This window comes from Trichoplusia ni, chromosome 2, assembly GCF_003590095.1.
Source record: "Trichoplusia ni isolate ovarian cell line Hi5 chromosome 2, tn1, whole genome shotgun sequence".
NCBI lineage: Eukaryota > Metazoa > Arthropoda > Insecta > Lepidoptera > Noctuidae > Trichoplusia > Trichoplusia ni.
The window spans coordinates 6,491,216-6,511,546 of NC_039479.1; the positions used below are offsets into that span (position 1 = coordinate 6,491,216).

Genomic DNA, 20,331 nt, shown 5'->3' on the forward strand with positions numbered 1-20,331 from the left:
TTAGGATAAAATAAAACAAATTCACAAAAAATATATATTTGGCAGGAATCATCGCTACTTACTAATCTGTGGCGAGTATAAAATTTGGGAATATTCTCTTTGCTTACAACTGACATTGACATCTTACCAACGGTTGAAAAAGAAATCAGAATTTCAAACTGCAACGGTGAATAACAACATTTCATTGAATCAACTGTTATGAAATTGTTTGTTTATTAGTATTTTCGTTATATTCTCATGGGATTAAAATTAGGTAAACTAAAAATAATATACTGGTGACAAAAATTATTAAATGTGTACCATGTTACAAAAATGGAAGCAAATTATCACTAACTGGGTATGTAGCAGATGTTTTTTCTAAATGTCGTTGATTGATGTTGTTAGCTGATACAAAAGCGCAAAGCTTTTTACATTTTTATTGTTTCTTTTTTGCAGATTAATTGCTATTTCATTGAAACTGACGAAGATGAACGAACCGTGAACACAGAATCTCTATTGAACATCATTTCTCATTTACGTAAAAATTTAAACTTGGACGAATCGAAATCGTCCGTACTTGAAGCGCATACCGTTGAAGAGTTCATTTTAGAGAAGTATCCAGAATTTAAATTTGAAAATGGAACAGTTGAGGCGACTAACGAAGAGGAGATATATCTGGTGGCATCTCTGCTTCTGTTCTTTGTGTGCGTGAACTCTAAGGATGTGGACATCAAGAGCGCGATGTGCAGCAAGCTGAGCGGTGAGGACCAGGAGATCATACTCAAGTTCAGCAAGAGCCTCATGGAGTGCTCTCCTGTCACATGCAGGGATGTCAGGGCAGCTATCACAGGTAAAGTGCTATTTTTATTACCATGCCGCGATTGTTCTATAAAGGATTTCGGCTATCGCGTCTAAAAGTAGTCTGTCTGATCCTAACTTGAGATTTAAGATGATTTAATATTTTTGTGACATCAACCTCTAAGTTTCATATAAACAAGTTTACCAGATTTAAACTAAAAGACAGTTATTTTTTTGTATTTATAAAACCAGTATCACTAGTATTGTTATTATGTCTTTAAGGTCAGTTATTACCTTAAGTGAATAAGGAATAAAGGAAAGGGCAAAAAGGGTGTTTGCTATTTTTTTTTCATGTTAATTTGCAGCTGTCAGTTAGAAAGCAGCTGTGGTTCATTGACCACATGTTGTGGGGATGAATGAACAATGTATTTAAGTTATACACCATGCAGGATACAGTTGTGTTTGAATTTTACTAGAAATGTTTTTGGTGATTGTAAGTTTTAAAAAAATATGGTGACTAAAATATTGCTTTGTTTTTCTTTTTTAAGTTTGACAAATTTGAAAATTGTTGACTGTGGTTCTTGTTAGTTTTTATTATTATTACATTCTTTTAAGTGATTTTATTGTAATTGTTTATATATTATAGTAGGGATTTTAATAACATTATGTTTTTTGGAATATATATAATAAAATGTAACTTTCACAACAAATTATAATTATTTGAGTATAATTTTGTAGTTGTGTATTACCATCTCTTATTTATAACAGAAGCGTGCGGTGTAGACATGGCTTACTTGGAACCTGGACGTGCCAAAGTGGCTGAGACTCCGCCAGCTCTTCGCTCCTTACATGGCGAAGTGAGAAGACTGCAGGCTGCGTTGGATGCGGAACGCTTTGACCATAATTATCTGCAGGAGGAGTTGTCAAGAACCAATGCTAGGATGGAGACATTGTGTAAGTTACTTACTGTACCTATACCGTGCTTAAAAATGGGTCAACTACTTAGTGTGTCTTTTTGTTTCAAAATAAAACATGACTGAAATAATAATTAATGCAACATAACAATAAAGATTGCCAAATGAAATAAACATAGAAATTTAAAATTTATTTATATGGTTTCTTTATGTATTAAGATTACTCTATGGGAAGATTGCTTTCCTTTTTTAAGTACTTAAACAAATTGAATATATGGCATGATCTTGTGCTCTATACTAGGATGGAGACGACTTTAGAAGTATGTTTTCTAATGGTCCCTTACCTGTTCTCATTCAGCCACATTTTATTAGGTTTTGTGTTGCTAGCCTGAATTTTAAATCTGTCAGTTATTAAAAACTTAAGTGTTGAAATTTTTTAACAGTAAAGGATAAAGAACAATACAAGCTGGACATAGTAAACCTGAAGGCAAAGATATCCATGTGCTGCGGCCAGGAGCAGGACCCTCGTGGGCAGGATGCTGAGACACAATCCTCCGTGAAACTGGAACGCCAACTGCAGGACATGGAGGAACGGCTTGTACGAACACAGGAGATGCTGGATGATGCTACACATGAAAGGGATACTTACAAGGCCAAGGTAATGAGCATAACTCAGGTGCATTTAAGAGATGAAGTCCAATATAGCCTGACCTTCAAAAAGTGCTACTTAGTAGCCTAATTTGAATAACTGACTTTTGATTTTGATCGAGATAATTTAAAAAACTTTGATCACTTAAAACTGAAAACAAAATTATTTAAGACTTAAAGTTTTCTTCTTAATACAAGGTTCTGGTGATTGATTTATTCATCTATTATTTGATTTATAAAATTAGGCGTATGTTTTCGATGACCAAACTGCCGACAATCGATAGCACGATATGTTGGGCATAGACTGCCCACGATGACGCTGTCAACAGTTGTTGCTCTTTATCTCGGTTTTAAAGTCCGACTTGTAGCGCGTTAGTACGTAATCCCTAGTCCTGTAAACAAAGATCTATAACTAGACTCAATACTCCATTTTTTATTGCATAACCAATGCAACTGGCCTTAAGCACCCAGCACTCGGCTGGGTGACCTAAGGTATTTCAGGAAAACGATTGTTATCTCTTATAATTTCTGATGTGGCTGTGGCTTTATGGCACATACCTAAGGAAATCTATTATAGACTAACTGTGCCTCGCGGTTTCTCCAGCGTCAATACGTAGGTCCTGTTCCCGGTGCCTTCATATATTGGGGGCGGTGATGGATCCAAAAAGTCAATCGTAACAGTTAGGATTACTTGATATGGTGGTTAAATGTTAATTTCTAAAGGTTTTTCTCGCATAACACCTCTTGACAATAACAAATACAACAAAAAAAGAATTAGATAAATCGGTTCAGCAGTTCACGCGTGATTCATTCATTTTTATACATGCAGATGGATCAGCTAAAGCAGGACCGAGACAAGTGGCTATCCCTCAGCCAGGAGGAGTGCGCCCGCGCGAACCAGTTGGCCGAAGAGCTGGATGTAGAACGACGCCACATGCAGTCCCTGAAGGAACTGGTCACCGAGCTGCGCCAGCATAACCGCCTCAATCGCCTCGACTCCAGCTTACTGGAGTGCGATGACCACGACACCAGCATACAGTCGTTGCAGCATAACATCTGTGAGTTTGTAGTGTTCATGATTTTCATTATTTATCCTACATTTTGATACAGTAATTTCATGTATAATAGTGCCTGTATTTGGTTAAGAGGGTTTCAACGCGATGTCTCAAGGATTCAGGACGTGATTGCGGACTCTCTGACGTTAACGTCTTAATAAATGATAACGCTTATTTAAAATTAAACTATAAAACATTTTAAGAGCATTTGTTTAAATTCAAGAAATTAAGGACAAAAAAGGCGTTTTTATGCTAAACTTTGATCTTGTTTTAGCTGTCTGCAGTGAAGCCTGTGTCAATGTGATTGAAGTGCAGCTTGCTGAAGAGAGAGCCAAAGTCGAAGCTCTCAAGCTTCAACTACAGAGGGTACAGGTAGGTATCAAAAAAAAAATTATGACAAGTGGTCTTTTCAAATTTTTTTTTTTTATTGCTCACCAATAAAATTTATTTTAACTGTATTCTCCTTTTAAAGGACGAAATGAATGACCTCTCTAACAAAACTGATAACGAGAAACAAACTTACGATAAAGAACTGTCAGCGCGAGAAAATGAAATTTGCAATCTCAGACATCGCATTAATGAAGAGATTGAGGAAAAAAATAATTTAAAATCCCTTTACAACGATGATATTAGCAAATTGAACAATGAAATCAATGAACTCGAACAAAAGATCAAAGAAAACAACGACAACTCTCGGATTGTTATCGAAAAGAAGATGCTCGAAATACAAACACTGCAGGAAGAGAAACTGTCTCTACTGCAGAGTATGTCGGACGAGACAACGAAACTGGAAAACAATATTAAAAACTTAAAAATGGAAATTGAATCTGAAAAACACGCACGGTTCAACATGAGAGAGAGCTACGAAAACCAAATGATGAAGCTAAATGAGAAGGTGCTGAACAGGAACAACGAACTTGTCGAGTTACAGAACAATGTGTTCGATAAGGGCGAAGTCATCGAATCTCTGCAAATGGACTTGAGGAAGGAAAAGGAACTATCAAGCAAGTACCAAACCAACATGCAACAGCTTGACAAACAAAAGCAAGAGGCGGAGAGCAAACTACACAACAAATCTCATGAGATGAATGCCATGCAACAGAGTCTCGAACATAACATCACCACAGTATTGAAAGAAATAGACCATTTCAAGAAATCAGTTGCAAGCCTTAAAGACCACTGCTCGCATCTAGAGGAGTGTAAATCCGAGTTGGAAGCTGAAATAAACAACCAAACAGTTAAATTCGTGGAATTGCATAAGGAAATGGAACACCACGAAAATGCTCATCGTTTAGAAGTCGAGAGACTGATATTTGAATTGAATAAGAGTAATGAACTGGTGAACACACTGCAAACCAATTTACAAGACAAAATAAACTTCAACATGGGTCTACAAAACGAACTTCAGGAACTGCAACAAGCTAAAGTGACTCTCTCAGATCAAGTAAATAAACTCAGTGTGGAATTCTCGAAAATAACTGTAGAAGTATCTGACAAAGAAAAGACTATTCAAGCAATGGACTTTTACTTAGAAGAAGAGAAAAATATCAGCGAAAGACTAAAAGTTAATAATATGAAACTCAACGAAGAGTTGGAAAGAATTACTAAGGATGTTACTGAGAAGACTAAAAACATTGAACTTCTTAATCATGAGCTGGAAACAGCTAAGAAGGCTCACCAGGATGAGCTCGCTGACGCTAATGAAACTATTGACATTATAAACCATAAACTAACTAAACTTACAGCTAAGAAAGATACTTTGCAGAACAAACTCGAAGCAATGAATAATGAGAAGACTAAACTCGAAATGGAATTGGCTGCAAAATGCAAGGAGATATCACAACTGCAGGCGGAGTGTGAGAAAATGTCCAAAACCATTGATGAGAACAAGAAAGGTGAGTCTTATAAATATTCATATGCATGCTTATCGCGACGCTTATAATACTACAGTGCTTTTATTTCTAGCCATTCGAAGCTTAGATCAAAATATGACTAAAGAAAAGCAAAAATATTCTGCACTCGAAAAAACTTATGATGCAGAAGTATCTTCACTGATGGCCAAACTTGTTGATACAGAAAAAAATGTCAAAGAACTTAGTACACACTCTAGGAAAACTATTAAAAGTAAAGACCATCTAATACATGCACTTAATAATGAAATCGAAAATCTTAAAAAAGATCTAGATGCTGACAGAGAAAATGTCAATGTATTAAATAAAAAGAATGAATCACTAATGCAAAAGTTAGAGGAAGAAATATCATTTAAAAATAAAATTGAAAACGAATATCAGAATGTGTGCGCTAAGTTGGAAAATATAACAAGCCAATTGAGTTCTGAAATTAATGTTAAAAATTGTGAAATAAATAAATTGAAAATTGAATATGACCTTGCTGCTAAAACGATTGAAGGAAAGGGTAGAGGTGTGTAAAAAGCTTTTGTGTGATTATTTTCTATTAGTGAGGCAATTTTAATAAAGTTATTTTTTCTTTTCAGAAATCAAAATACTTGAAGACCGATTAGGTAAAGAGGATCAATTAATCAGGGACCTAGCTCACCAGAAAACTGTTGAGACTAAAGATTTACAAAAGAAGCTAAGCAATATGGAATCCTTGAATTATGAACTACAACAAGAGGTTAAAAAAGCATATGATTGTAAGAAACAAGCCATAGAAGCATTGCAGAAAGAAAATGAACAGCTACAGTTTGCCATTGAAGAAGATAACAGCAGCCATGAAGTTATAGTGAAGGAAAAGGATTGCGTAATTGACAGGCTGGAGAGACAACTGAAAGTGCTCACTGTTCAATTAGAATCATTGAGGAAAGACTACGAAAACATAACACTAACTTTGGAGAAGTACAAGGTAGAGTCGAAAGAAACTATCGAAGCTAAAGAAGAACAAATAGGCAAGCTGACACAAGAAGTTGCAACATTAAAGAAAAATATTGTTGATGTGACTCATGCAAGGGATGAACTGTCTGAAAAGATAGAAACTATGAACAAAGAGAAGAACGATTCCAATAAGAGGAATGAAAGCGAAGTATTCAAACTAATGGAGTCACTCGCTCACGAGGAAATTAAAAATGCCGTCAGCATCAGAGAGAAAGAGGTTCTAGAAGCTGAACTTGCAAAGGAAAGGGCAGCTAAAGATATGCTCCTAGCAGAAAAGGCGCATCTCAGTGGGGACTTCCAAACACTAGTTACAGATAAAAACGACTTGTTTAATGAAAAGATATTACTGAAACAACAACTGTCAGAGGAGAGGTCTAAGAGGAAGATGATTGAGGAAGAAAAAAATGTTCTCATTTTGCAAATTGGAGCAATCGATAAGAAATTGTTGCAACAAGTAGCTATCAAAAATAACTTACAAGAAGAAAACGAGTGCCTCACCCAACAGCTTGTGGAGGAGAGGTCAGCAAGACAGTTAGCAGAGAAGGAAGTTGAAAACCTTCTGGTAGAGAAACATCGGATAGAGCAGATGATAACTGAAGTGGAAAACAATAAAGAGGAAATGAGTCATGAGATAGACCACTTGATTGAAAAACAGGGTCTGTTGGACCAGCAGTGCAAACAGGAGAAAGCTGCCAATAAGGTTCTGAATGAGGAAAAATCTAAGTTACAACAACAGCTCTCGAGTGAGAAGACTTGTAAGGACGCGTATCTCAAGGAAAATAATGCTCTAATTAGTCAAAATGAAACTCTCAAACAAGATTTACTTGAAAACAGAACTATTCAAGAGGTTCTGATCAATGACAAAGAATTGTTACTTGTTGAAAAGGAAGGACTCGTGAAGTCTTTGGGCGTCGAGAAATCTGCACACGACGAAATTGAAACTGAGAAAGAAAATCTGAATGCAAAATTAAATGAGTTGAATGAAAAATATACATCTGTTGTCCATAGTAAACAAACTGAGCTCGAAAATGTTGCTGAAAATATGAAGCATTTACAAGTGCTATGCAAGAGTAAGGATATTAAATATATTACATTAATTTTTCGTTTTATATTTTTACCTATTTGCTTAATCAAATATTTCATTATTTCAGCTCAAGAAGATTCGATCGAAGAATTCTCAACAAACTTAAGTGTTGGACTAGAAAAACTCGTGCAAGGACTCAAAAAGGAGGGGATTGCAAATGAAGTGCTACATAAAATATTAGAAACAGAAAACAAGGATATGTGTGTCGGGGATAAGTGCGGGGTCCTTTTGAACATTGCTGATGTTATAACTTCTGAATTAATAATGAGGAAGAATTTAGAGAAGGCTCTGGAACACGAGAATAGCTCATTGGCTGAGCTGAGACAGGTGCTACAACAGAAAGAGATGCAATTGTTTGAGCTGCAGACAGAGATCAAGCGCTTGCAACAGGTTGTGAGTGAAAACAAAATCGGTGAGTCTGTTTGCCTCATTATATCACTCTTTCATTCATAGATGTTACGCACGCATTATAGTTTAACTCCGCTTGACATTGCACACTTATGTTATTGGTCAGTCAGTTAAATTTGTTAAATTTTCTTATCATATAACATATGCTTACAATTTTAAAACAGAGGTGCACCTAAGAATATTATGATTTTGTATTTATCACGCTCAAGTACAACCCCACTCTTATGGGCCAGGCGTACTAAAAGATTAAGCAAATACATTTATTGGAGTCACTTGCTATCTAACATTAACTCGCTAAACATCACACTTGCTAACATTAACTCTGAATTAATTGTGTAGTAATAACACGTCAACCTTTGCAGCTCTCATATATGCAGGGGAGTCTCGCGCGGGCAAGAATGTCCTCAAACATTTACATGTGCTTGTATAATACATGACTAAACACTATACGGGTGTTAACTAATAAACTATACCTCTACTATATCTCTTAATCTTTTTTTCATTAGTTCTTCATTAGTAAAATCTAATTCAAGTTAAAATTGGATGCCAAAACGGCTTTTTGAGGGTCATCAAATCGGCTTTCGCAAACTTACTAAAGTCAAACAGGTTTTAGGATTCTAGGCTACCCTCTTTAACTTTAGCGCAATATTTATTTCTAGAACTATCGAAACGTACCGAATCATACAATACAGCGTTAGACAACAAATCAAGGGAAATGCATATATTGCAACAAGAGAACCAATCTCTTACGAACGATTTGAACGACGTAAAATTACAATTGGAGGTAAAGGTGCATTCGTTGAAGGAAAAACTGATTGACAATGAGAATTTGACGGACAAATTGAAGAGGACGTATGAAAGCCAGATTGATAACCTGAATGTTATGATCACTAAGCTGACGAACTACTTGAAGGATAAGACTGCAGAGTTGGAGGCTGTCAGGAAGGAGAAGGAACGCCTGCAGCAGATTATTGAAGACAATAACTCAGGTATAGTTAAATAAACCCCTTTTGTTACGCGGTAACGTTCATTGCAACCTTTACTGATAGCACAGTGTTAAAATACGGAAACTGGTATGATTTCGTTTTTTTATTTTAATACGGTTCGGTTATCGATTTGGTCCTTAAATTTTCCTACCGATCCAAACCAAGCTTGACTGCGCGACAAGGCTAAAACTTGAGCAATCAAGTGTTATCTTTGTCGATACCTGTCAATCGAGCGCAACTCGTGTCGGCCTCTCTTGTCGGGTCAAGTTGACCATAATTCGATTGACCGACCTACCCTAAGAGGTAAAAGGCTTCGAGAATAGGGGTCCCCCATGGAGGTTAACTAAGCTCATTATTGTCCTGTTTCAAAGAAAACAAATGGATGCTATTCTGTGTGTTTGGTTTGTTCTACCGAATATTATGTGTTTACTCTTGCCTTAAGTAACTTACGTAACAAACTCCTTACTTTCAGCTATAAAAACTTTAGAAGATGAAGTAAAGAATGAAAAGTTGAACCTAGAAAAATTAATTAACGATTTTGAATCCGAAAGACAAGTCCTTAAGAACATGGTGACTGTCACTGAGTCAATAATGGAGGATCAGAAGACCACGCTTAACAACGTCATCGCTGAACATTTAAAAACCAATGAAAACCTACAAGAAGAGAACAAACACCTCAAGGATCTATTAGAAAACGAGAAAAAACAATTCGAAGTAAAGATTAAAGAAAAGGATGCGGCATTAGAAACGATGATTAAAGAGATAGGGGAAATCAAAATTGCGAAAGACAAACTGGAAATTGAGGTTAACGTTAAAAATGAACATTTTGGAAAGGAAATCATTGTCCTACAGAACAGATTGCAGGATAAAATGCTTGAAGCTAAGAGACTGCAGAAGGAATGTAAGCAAATGACTAAACAAATACAAAAATATAAAATGGGTAAGTAGTATAAGTATTTGAGCGCATTGTTTTACAGCCAAGAAGTTAATATCATAAATGATGCAACGGTATGAGTATACCGCGTATTTATCGGGATTGCCAACTAGTATCGAGTAGTAGTCGAGTTCGACTTGACAATCGGACGTGTCAGCATGATTAAGGACTCCGGTTTTGTCTGAAACTAGTCGGTCAATACCTATAATTGCGCGTAATTAAACTGTTGCATCAATTAATAATAAATCATTCTTACGATAGTTACTATGAAAGCATAAATGATTGTCCATTATTTTTATTAAATTACGTTATAAATATATTATTTAAGATGTTAGCTAAACACTTAATAAGTTTGAGATTTTTATTTTTAGATGTCGAATCATTGGAATGGCAAAATGACGCCATGGAAAAACAAATGCTGCAAGAAATAAAAGAATTAAAAAAAACTTTAAAAGAACGCAATCAAGTCAGCGATGGTTTAGAATGTACCCTCAAAGAAAAAACTGAAAATATTAAAGAAATGGAAGAAAAAGCTAAATTACTCCATGAGCAAATGAATGCATTGGAGCAAGACAACAGTACATTGATTAAAGACAAAAATGAATTAATGGAAAAACTTAACGCTGTCCAAGCTACCTTAGATGCAAATATCGCGAAAGATTCTGAAAAGAATGCCAAACTAAATAATGATAATCTGAAACTGGTTAGCATTATCGAAGAGAATAAAACTGGTAAGTGCCTTATCAAGCGGTAGGTTGACTCGTAAACGCGTAATAAAAAAACATAGCTTTCATAATATGTGATCTAATATTAACTGTTTCGACTACAATCCGTGTCTCATATAATTTATTTGTTTTAGCCATCATGAACTTGGAACATCAATTGAAGGAGGCCACACAAACGCATCAAAAACTCGATGAAGCCGCTAACAACGAGAAACTTAGCCTTTCCAACAATTGCGCCATCTTGCAGGAATACCACGACAAAGCTGAGAAAGAACTAGAAGAGAGGCAAAGAGAAATAATATCTTTACAAAAAGAACTCAAAACTGTACTTGCTAAGGTTGAACAGTGTGAGGACGAGTCCAAAGCTAAGGACGCTATTATATCGAAAATGAGCAAAGAAAAAGACGCTATCATTAAAAGCGTGACTAAAGAGTTCGAAGAAGAAAAGGTTTTAAGAGAAACGTATCAGAAAGAGATAGAAGATAAGACGACGACCATAATGGAGTTGAAACAAAATCTGGAAGAAATAAATAACGATAGAGAAGCTTTGAACATTCTGAGGAAGGAGAACGAAGAGCTTATCAAGGCCGTTGGACAGAGAGAGACGTGTATGTAGTCATTTTAATTCTATTATAAATTACATTAACTAACTGCGAAAATTGCATTATTATAAAAGATCAATTGTTACGAAAATAAATTGTATTGTTTGCAGTTGCAGTGTCGAATCAAGAAAGAACCTCTGCTGTCAAGCACTCAGGGCAAGCGGAGAAGGAGCTCCGCGACCTTCACCATCAGGTAGATAACACTTCTTCAGACATCACATACTCATCCATGGAGAGCTCAAAGACCATCTCAGATTTAGAAAAGATCATCCAGGATAAGAACCGCACTATAACCACGTTGCAGAGCGACGTGTCTTACATGAAGACCCTGCTGGCCGAGTCCGAGACTAAGCTCATGGACGTGTCGCAAGAACTCGACGTCAGCAAAGAGAACTGCCATCAGCTCTCGTCACAACTCAAGAAAATCGTGCATCAGAAGAATGACGAGATCGCCGACCTCAAGAAACAAGTCAGCAAAATGAGCGTCGCCGAAAATAGAGTCACACAAATTATCAAAGTGTCAGCCAAATACCAAGCTATCATTCTGAAGAGGATCGCCGAAATCAAAACGAACACGGTCTTCAAAGAATTAACTAACTTTGGAAACGCTAACAGCTATGATAATGAGTTAAAACGTAGTTTGAACGCGGGCTCAATTACCATGGAAGACTTGGAAAACTTCCTTGAGACTACAGATAGGCATATAAGAAAATGTTCAGAGAAGCAACTTCTCCTTCAAAAGGAACGGGACAGACTGACCGAAGTTAACAGGATCCACGAAACGGAAATCATAAATCTAAAGAAGTTTCTGAGTGAGCTGTCGGTTAGCTTCCAGACTTTCAGTTCGGTGAAGGACCTGTACGCTCAGAAATTAAGCAGGGTTATTTCGCTTCAGCGAACGGTTAGGCGCGAAATACTTAGTTTAGACGGTCAGGTGACTGACTCGTGCATGGGCAGGCTGGAGCGGGGCTACGCGGCGGCCATGCAGGACCTGGCCGAGTGCGCGCTCAACCTGGAGCGGTGGGTCGAGCGCTGCATCGGCAGGACCATCTCCTCCGAGAGGATCAAGCAAGCCTTCATGAGCGATTCCGAGCGCTCGTCGCTGGCCACGACCAGCTTCCAAAACGCGGGCTTGGAGGTACAGTGCGAGGAACTCGAGAAATCTTTCCAGAAGCTTCTGGAGGAAGTGACTCGGGCTCCGAAAGGCGAGGGCGCGCGCGACCCGCAGGCCCTCACCGTCATGGAGGTGCGCGCCGAATACGAGGACAAACTCAACAGAATGAAGGCTAAAATGGTCAGTATCCTCCCCATAATGTTGTTGATATTGCTATACCAGGTTGTGTGGTGGTTCTACCTTTCGATGGATTACTGAGTGGTGTGGCTTAGCGTTTGACTGTTATGACTTGTGAAGTCAATTTATTTATATTGTTGACAAATAAATTGTTTTAATGGATGCTTTTGTTTTATTTATAGTTTGTTACGCTTTGAGTGTTCATTAAAACATTTTTGGTAGATAGTTTGTATTAGTAGAAGCCGCTTCCAAAGGTAATATGTTTAAATATTTATGTTTGCATGGCCTGATTGCACGTATTGAAAATATTGAAATCTTCTTGTTCGCCCCGTTATCACCTACTCTAGTAATGTTCTTGTATTTCAGAAACAACTGTACACGGCGCAGATAGACGTGTTCAAGGAGAAGCGCAAGGAGGAGATCGCGGTGTTGGAGCGGGAGCTGGCGCGCGCGCGCGACAAGCTGGCCGCGTCCAGCCGCGCCTACGAGGACCACATCCGCGGCCTCACCAGCGAGCTCTGGTCCGTGGGCGAGAAGTTCCTCGTCAAGCGCGACGAGGCCGACTGGCTGCGCCGCCGCCAGCGCTCCGGCTCGCTCATGTCGCTGCAACACGTGCACTCCGTGAGTATATAGCACTAACACTACTCAAACAACTTACAACACAAAAAAATATATTTTTCCGTAAGCTAATGCTATGAAATCGCTTTAATGTACTGTATTGAGAAGTTAGACTCACGGCACTTTATGAAAAGGTATGTACCTAATTGTGAAGTTTTTCTATTTTAATATGATATTATATTGTCTAGTCTCTTCTTCCTTTCTAATCGCTTGTGCTTGTGTCCATTATAGTTACACTAACCGAAATAAAAAACGTTAAATAAATAGTTTTATTAATTTAAGTGATTAATGCTTGTTGCAGTCTGGTCTAGTCCCTACCCAAGAGGAGCCATCTCGTCCATCAGAAACTGTTTCCCTTCGATCTCTACCCGTCAACAATAACGCTGCGCGACGAGGTAAATATTGTAGTAAACGCTCCACAACAAATATTGTTACAGATAGATCGAAGTGTACAAGTACAGTTCCTAGACGTACCGAGCTATATCGACCACACTGTATGGTTCTAAATTGAAATACCAACTTTACACCTTTGTGATAAACCTCATATCTGTTTGCTACACCCAGAGACCGGCACCCTGCACATGTCGGACGAGGAGAGCGAGATCTGCGACAACCGCTACCTGAAGGAGCTGGCGACGCCCCGCGCGGCCCCGGCGCAGCGCCTGTCCGAGCTGCGGCGGAGGAACTCGCTCTGTCCGCCGCATCTCAAGAGCTCCTACCCCGCGGAGACACAGTTCGCGCAGGCCGTCGATGAAGAGGACATCAAGGTATGGAAACATAGCTTTATTTTGTCTAATAAAACGCCTTTAGTTGATGATTGGTTTTTTGAATAAGTGCTTTAACAAAATAATAATTCTTCTTCCTTATCTTACTCTCAATTGTTATTAAAGCTACATTTACTTTACTTTTTTCATCGCTGTTATACTTCGTTGTTTATTATGCTCGATTCTTTGTTGTTAACTGCGCTTGATTCATACGTTTTTTATACCAACATATGCGATTATATGTTGTCTATTCAGTTTATCAACGCAGCCGGCGCCAGTACCGCGGCTCCCGGCAAGCCCCAACGCAAGGAGGTTGGCATCATCGCCTACAAGAAGCCCGGCCCTCCCACACCCAGCAAGCAAGCGGGACGACTCTCCGCTACAGTCAGTATAATACTATTATTACAAAAAGCAACTTTTTAAGCTGCGTTTCCACCAGAGCTGAGCTGACGGAGGCGAAGTAAATGAAGCGATTATATTGGTTCTTTACAAACACATGCCTCGCTTCGCGTGCTCGCACATCTCAGGTGGAATCGCAGCCTTAAGATTGTCCCATAGTCTAAAAGTCCAGAAGAATACTGAAATAAATACTGCTTACTGTGTGTTGTTCTTGACATTTAATAGGGTAATTCTTTTATGCAAGTTTTATTAGTGCCTAGTTACCATAGCGATTGCGCATTCTGCGGATGTGCGCCCAAACACATGCTGTCCGCCAAACTTGTTTTATTATCTTTATTTTAGGTTTATGAATGCTCTTTTTCCGCTCTTAGCTAAAATAAATCATACTTCGTCTACTGTCAACAAAAATGGGATTGTACAAAGAAGTATGGAAACGTCAAATCTTCGTCATGTGTTCAAATGCAATTTCTATATATTTTCTATATATTTTATTTAAATGTTTTCTTTATAAAGGTGAATTGTTAGATTTATATAAAAAAAAATATGTTTGCAGGACTCGGAGCTGCGCGAGTCAATGCGTGTGGAGGCCGACCCGCAGCCGTCGCGCAAGACTAGCACTCCGTCCCGACTGCGCTCACTCTTCCGATCCGCTAGAAACGATACCGCCGAAGTAAGTTATTATTATGAGCTCTATTTTCACACTATAAGGTGTATTTTCTATCAGCTTAGACATAGGATGCATCGAAAAATTAGTGATGGCTGCAAAAATGTATGATTCTTCAGAATTATTGTATAATTTTTATCTAATATTTTGTTTTATTTCATGTTGTATTGGTAGGCAAGATTATAGGGTATTTGACTCTAAATCTTATACTAGAAATCTGTTTCGTAGTCTGTCAGACAGATTTCAAAAAATATCGAATACGTATTTTTCATCTTTAAAAAGAATGATTAAAAGCAGTTTAGTTGATGAAATGTATGGTAGCGGGTGTTAAAAACATTACTTGCTACTAAAAAGCGTGCTGGTAAGTGACGTCACACGAGATTTTAAACACTGTATCCCATTCATTGCTTGTTTTCTAGTACTAGGATAAAATAAAACGATGGCGGACACCGTCCCTACTGTGGCAATTTCATCTTTGATTATTAAAGTGTTATCTGTTTCCAGGGAACCCCACGAAGCAGAAGGCTGAGTAACATCTTTAGGAAGAAGTAGTTTGTTTTTTGACATTTAATTTCTGGAACGAAATTGTTATATAAATAAATTATTTATTGCTTTTTTAATTTTTGTTTTTCATTATCTTTCAATTTTCCCTATCTTTTTATAAGGATATAAATAAAATAACAACATTTTAATATTATTCTTTAATTCATAGAAGTACACCACGAAAATCACTATAGCACCAAACATTACATACAAAATGTATAAAATTGTGCCTGTTTGTCATCACATGTGTCGGGAATAGAATCTGGCTCATTAACACTGTGTTGCTGGGTAAGGGCGCGCACACTAATAATTTAATAATTTATTGTAATTCACAAAATCTATACTAATAATGATTAGTCCTGCACAGTGCAAATGAGCTAGAAAAAAACATAATTCAATCTCAAATTCTATTTAAAATTAACATTAACTTAAACTATACAATAAATAAAAAACATAAATATGATCGTAATATACAAAATAAACGACTTTATTTACAAAATCTCAATAGTAAATAATAATGTGGATTTCAAAACGAAAATACAAAAATAATGTATTGTGTAAATTCCTGAAGCGCAGGAACCTTGTCACATGAGTGGCTCGTGACGTCACGATAACGTAAAAAAAAGGAATAAAAAGAAATAGATGGCAATAGAAATGTACCGCCAAATAACGTGATCAAGATGGCGGCCAGGGCTGTTTGTAATTTGCGGGGACCATACAAGTGGTTACGATTGACGGTTTATTTGAGCATTGCTTTAGATCAACAGGATTAGCAGATTAGTTAATGCTGTCTAAAGGAAAGACCACGACAAAAATTAAAGCGAACCAACATAAAAGGTATTTTGTTTTTACACGGTCTTGTCTGAAAATAGTTTGAGAACATCTGACTTTTATTGATAACTATTATTTCTGCAAAATAAATCATTTGTCATATGAATCATTACGTGTAAGTAGGTATAGGTAATTTCTGTTATAAGTACCTAAATGAAAATGAAAATTTATGATTTTGCACCATTCTAAAAGAAGTGCTTGTCAAAGGTAATACAACCGAATTTCAAATGAAAATCCATAAATAAAATTATGCGACATTTGACTTATGATTAAGGAAATATATAAGTCAGACTGCCTGACTAGGAGAACTTAACATAATGAAACATTTAACATTCGAATGCTTAAAAATATTTTACAAACTAAATTAATTAACAATTTCTGATAAATCGTCACAAAGGATAAAAAGGAAGTTGTGTTAAAATATATTTTAAGGTTAAATTACAAAAGAAGGGTAACGTTTTAGGTTTGTTAGGCCACCACGATTTTTAGTAAAAAAGTAATAAAAATCTTATATTTGATAATAAAATTATAAGGGTCTTCTATTTATAAATGCACCACTGAATTGAGATGCAAACTGTGAAATGTTTTTCATTTTTTTTAATAATTATAATAAAGTTCCAAAGGACTTTTGTGACATAGAAGCGTATTTTTTTTACAGTAATTCATGTTTTTCGTTATTTTAACTTAAATAATAGAATACAAAATTCGTTTGTAAGTAACAACTGACTCGGCCCTAGTATTAAGGTATAAAATAAATACGTGGGCTTTTAGGCTTTAAGTTCAAATAGTTAATTTTCGTCGTAGCCTTTCATATTTTATAACAATCAAAACATTAGCAGACCCTAACTACGATGACGTTCATCTCAAAATAGAAAACATTGCGGCCAATATAAGTTGGCACTTCGGGAAAGAGCTACAAAATATTGCCCTCTCAACCTCATACATGTGAATGTATACTTTGATGTCGCTCCAATAATCTAATATCTCTTTTTCCGAACTGCCAAGTTACATAGGCCGGACAGAGCGCTCGCAAACGACACATCCATTCAATGTATTTGACTACGCATCTATAAATCGCTATATCTAAACAATTTTCAGTACCTACCTACCTACCTAACTTACAAATTTTATCACAATAAAATGTCAGCTAGAAGCTCTGCCCATCCTGTTAAAACAAAATGTCAGAGTTTGAATATAAACGTAATTTCTTGAGAGGACCACAGTGTTCATCTACCCGGGTTCTTATAACAAGCAAACGTTTCACACCTGAACCATAATAATAACCATTAATACCTATTAAATAATATCAGTTGTTATCTTCAATATCGACCTTAATTAAAAGACAAAAATTTATATTTTCATTAATAACACGTCCGATTACAGAAACAAAGCAACTTTGATAAGTTTTGTTAATATTAAAAGAGGAGTTTCAATACTTTACAAAATGTGACTTAGTAAGTGATGCTCAATAGTCCACCTGGAGTAACACTCGTGGGCGCGTACACCCAACCAGCGGCAACGCAATATGATTTGTGTCTCTTATCACATACTTTAAAAACCTAGCTATGTAACACGATTTATTATGTACCTACTTTAAACATGCGAATATTAATGATGGAATACTTGTGACTCAATGGCAGTAACACTGTCGCGGTCCGCACTATGGCGCCGTCCTCACGCGTCCCACTGCTGCCGTCCGCAGTCCGACGCGCGTGCCTCCGCGATCTAGCTATATCAAATAATAACAATACGCGCTGTACAATTACTACCTACTTGCTATTCTACTCTAAACGGTTAAATGCTATATGTACAACAGAAGGATGTTCAGGATCTCGCAAGTCGGTCATCACCCGCGGATCGCTCAGGGAAGTGGTGAGTGTGAGTGTGTGTGTGGCAGCTAGAGGCAGGCGTGCGGGTTGTGCGAGCACCAGCGCGGCCACAGCGGCGCGGCCCGCACGCCGCGCGCCACCAGCCGCGCGCGCTGCGTGTCCAGGCGCAGGTACACGTCGGCCGCCGCGCCCTCCGCGCGGTCCGACCACAGGCGCTCCGCCAGCGCCGCCGAGCGCGGCCACACGCGCGCGTCCAGCCCGCCCGGCGCCAGCTGCTCCGTCCACTGGCACGCCGCGCCGCCCTCCACGCGCCAGGCCGCCGCGCCCCCGGGCCCGCCCGCGCCCCCCGCTCCCCCGCCCACCAGTGGCGCAGCGTTGCCGATGCCGCCGCCGCCGCCGTTCTCCTCGGTCCACGGGCGGTGCTCGTACACCTGCTGCCAAGAGCGGTAAGGCCCGCAGTGGCCGTCCGAGCTGTCGCGCCACGAGCCGAAGCCGCAGTCCAGGTACCAGGCGTCCACGTGCGAGATCACGGTCCGGAATCCAGCGTCCAAGACCGCACGCGACTCCGGCCATCGCGAGGAGCCCCACACCTGCACGCCTAGGTGACGAGAGTCTAGCCGCTCTAAGTACGGTGAGCGCGTCAGGCGCGACGACCATAACAGCGTTAGTTCAGGTGCTTTCCCATGGTTGGCACGCTCCAGGGCTTGCATGGCTTTCTTTGTAAATTCCAACCACAATTCCATGGGATCTGAATCATTAAAGTGTTGAGCCCAGCAGCGCTCGGACACTTCATCTCCGCCGAGGTGAAACAGGTCGTCGACCTCCGTCAACTGTATGATCTCAGTATAAATTCGCTGCAGCAAGTCGTAAACGTGAGGGTTTCTGGGGTTAAGCTGTCCGCAGGGCGGCTCCCCGCAGTAGGCGCTCCAGGGCTCGGCCTCGATGCAGTGCGCGAGCTGGCCCAGGCCGGCGCCGGGCCCCCAGCCCCAGGCGCGGCCCACGTGAGCGGGCGCGTCCACCTCCATGAGCACGCGGATGCCGCGCAGCTTGGCGTGCCGCACGATGGCCCGCACGTCGTCCGGCGTGTACACGGCGCCCGGCCCGTACGCGCCGTGCTGCGCCAGCTGCGGCGCGCTGTCCAGCCGCAGTGGGAACGACTGCGAGTCACTTACGTGCCAGTGAAATGTGTTCATTTTGGATGCAGCCATGGCATCTATTGTTCGTAGAATTTCTTCTGACGGAAAGAAGTTCCGAGCTGTATCCAGCAGCAAGCCACGATATGGAAATCGTGGCGCATCCACCACTGTAGCCGCTTCTAGAATAAGCAACGAACTGGCATAAGGATCCATCCATACTATTTGTGACAGGGTTTCGAAGCCGTGCCTAGCGCCGCAGAAGGAGTGGGCCGTAATATCGGCTACTAGCGTCTTCCTGGTGGGTCTGAGGGCCAGCTTGTAGCTTTCGTCAGTGTCGAGACGCATGCGCGGGTCTCCGCTGCCGTTAATGGCGACGCGCACGTGCACGTCGTGAGGGGACCCGTAGTCACTGGGGCGGGAGTCCGCGCCCATGTTGCGCTCCAGCACCCGCATGTCCTCCTTCATAAGCTCGAAGGCTTCGGCGAGGTGGTCCGACACATCACGAGAAGGAGACGTGACGATCTGCAGCTTGAAGCCGTCAGCCCGCACCGGCACGACGGCGGTGGCGAGGCTGACGGGCCCCGTGGGCTGCGGCCACAGCTGTGTCGAGTCGCATAGCATGTTGCACGTCTGAAGCGACTGCAGAGTTGATGACTCCGAGGCGAGAAGCCGCTCGCAGCGATAGTTTCGGCAAACCCATGTCCATTGTGGCTCGATGCCCCTGAAATAAATAAACACGTTTCAAATCATTATAAGCCTTAAATAGCCCAAGAATTATTTGTATGTATCGGCCTCTAAGGCTACCGTCCAGCTCAGTCATCATAATATTTCAGCTCAGTGGGCAACCGGGTAGTGGGTAGTCGCACGTCGCATTTGACCTCAAACAGACCAAGTTGATAACTTACGCATAAAGCGCCTGCAGCGGCCTGTGCGGGCGGTCGTCGCTCTGCTGGCGCCAGTACAGCAGCGCGGCGGCCGTGCAGGCGGCGGCGGCCAGCAGCAGCAGCGCGCGCCGCATGCGGCCGACGCGCGCGAACTGCGCCGACGCCCCGCGCCCCAGTGCGTCGCCCCACCACTTCATCGCGATGCCTAGCTACGGACCTGGAAACAAAACACTGAAATAAAAAAACTAGACAAAATATTCATTGTCATAAATTGATGTGACAAATCCCGTAGGCATATTAATTTCAAAAGTTCCACCCGCCTCGTATTGTACAATGCATGTTTGAAAA

General features: G+C 40.0%; 2 protein-coding genes across 5 annotated transcripts in view; one reads left to right on the plus strand and one right to left on the minus strand.

Annotated features, from left to right (window-relative positions):
- Window positions 1-89: 89 nt before the first annotated feature.
- LOC113505257 (GRIP and coiled-coil domain-containing protein 2-like) lies at window positions 90-15,380 on the plus strand. Of its 4 annotated transcripts, XM_026887885.1 has the most exons (22): window positions 90-337; window positions 436-829; window positions 1,546-1,731; window positions 2,135-2,349; window positions 3,169-3,397; window positions 3,669-3,766; window positions 3,867-5,289; window positions 5,360-5,815; window positions 5,889-7,355; window positions 7,437-7,781; window positions 8,437-8,766; window positions 9,236-9,703; window positions 10,069-10,428; window positions 10,557-11,030; window positions 11,135-11,217; window positions 11,329-12,318; window positions 12,682-12,936; window positions 13,235-13,328; window positions 13,498-13,700; window positions 13,953-14,081; window positions 14,650-14,766; window positions 15,265-15,380. In XM_026887885.1, exons 1-22 carry the CDS (start codon window positions 293-295, stop codon window positions 15,310-15,312), a joined length of 8,409 nt encoding a protein of 2,802 aa, XP_026743686.1. In that variant the 5' UTR covers window positions 90-292; the 3' UTR covers window positions 15,313-15,380. The 4 variants fall into 4 exon arrangements, with proteins under 4 accessions (XP_026743686.1, XP_026743691.1, XP_026743680.1 ...); XM_026887879.1 differs by having other exon boundaries at window positions 91-337; window positions 11,135-12,318; XM_026887896.1 differs by lacking the exon at window positions 11,329-12,318 and having other exon boundaries at window positions 92-337.
- Window positions 15,381-17,364: 1,984 nt separating this feature from the next.
- The window catches only part of LOC113505283 (probable beta-hexosaminidase fdl), a 68,533-nt gene continuing 65,566 nt past the window's right edge, over window positions 17,365-20,331 (minus strand). The window contains exons 4-5 of the mRNA XM_026887905.1: window positions 20,005-20,200; window positions 17,365-19,820 (exon numbers count right to left, since the gene is read on the minus strand). Coding sequence (XP_026743706.1) covers window positions 18,032-19,820; window positions 20,005-20,180 — 1,965 coding nt within the window. The 5' untranslated portion in view covers window positions 20,181-20,200 and the 3' untranslated portion in view covers window positions 17,365-18,031. The remainder of the gene's footprint in view (window positions 19,821-20,004; window positions 20,201-20,331) is intronic.

What these genes read in the sequence shown, in the direction of transcription:
- LOC113505257 (XM_026887879.1), top strand. Translation starts at nt 293, where the DNA reads ATGTGTACCATGTTACAAAAATGGAAGCAAATTATCACTAACTGG. An exon ending in AATACAAAAATATAAAATGG is followed by an intron (nt 9,704 to 10,068) that starts GTAAGTAGTATA and finishes TTTTATTTTTAG; the next exon opens with ATGTCGAATCATTGGAATGG. An exon ending in CGGGACGACTCTCCGCTACA is followed by an intron (nt 14,082 to 14,649) that starts GTCAGTATAATA and finishes ATATGTTTGCAG; the next exon opens with GACTCGGAGCTGCGCGAGTC.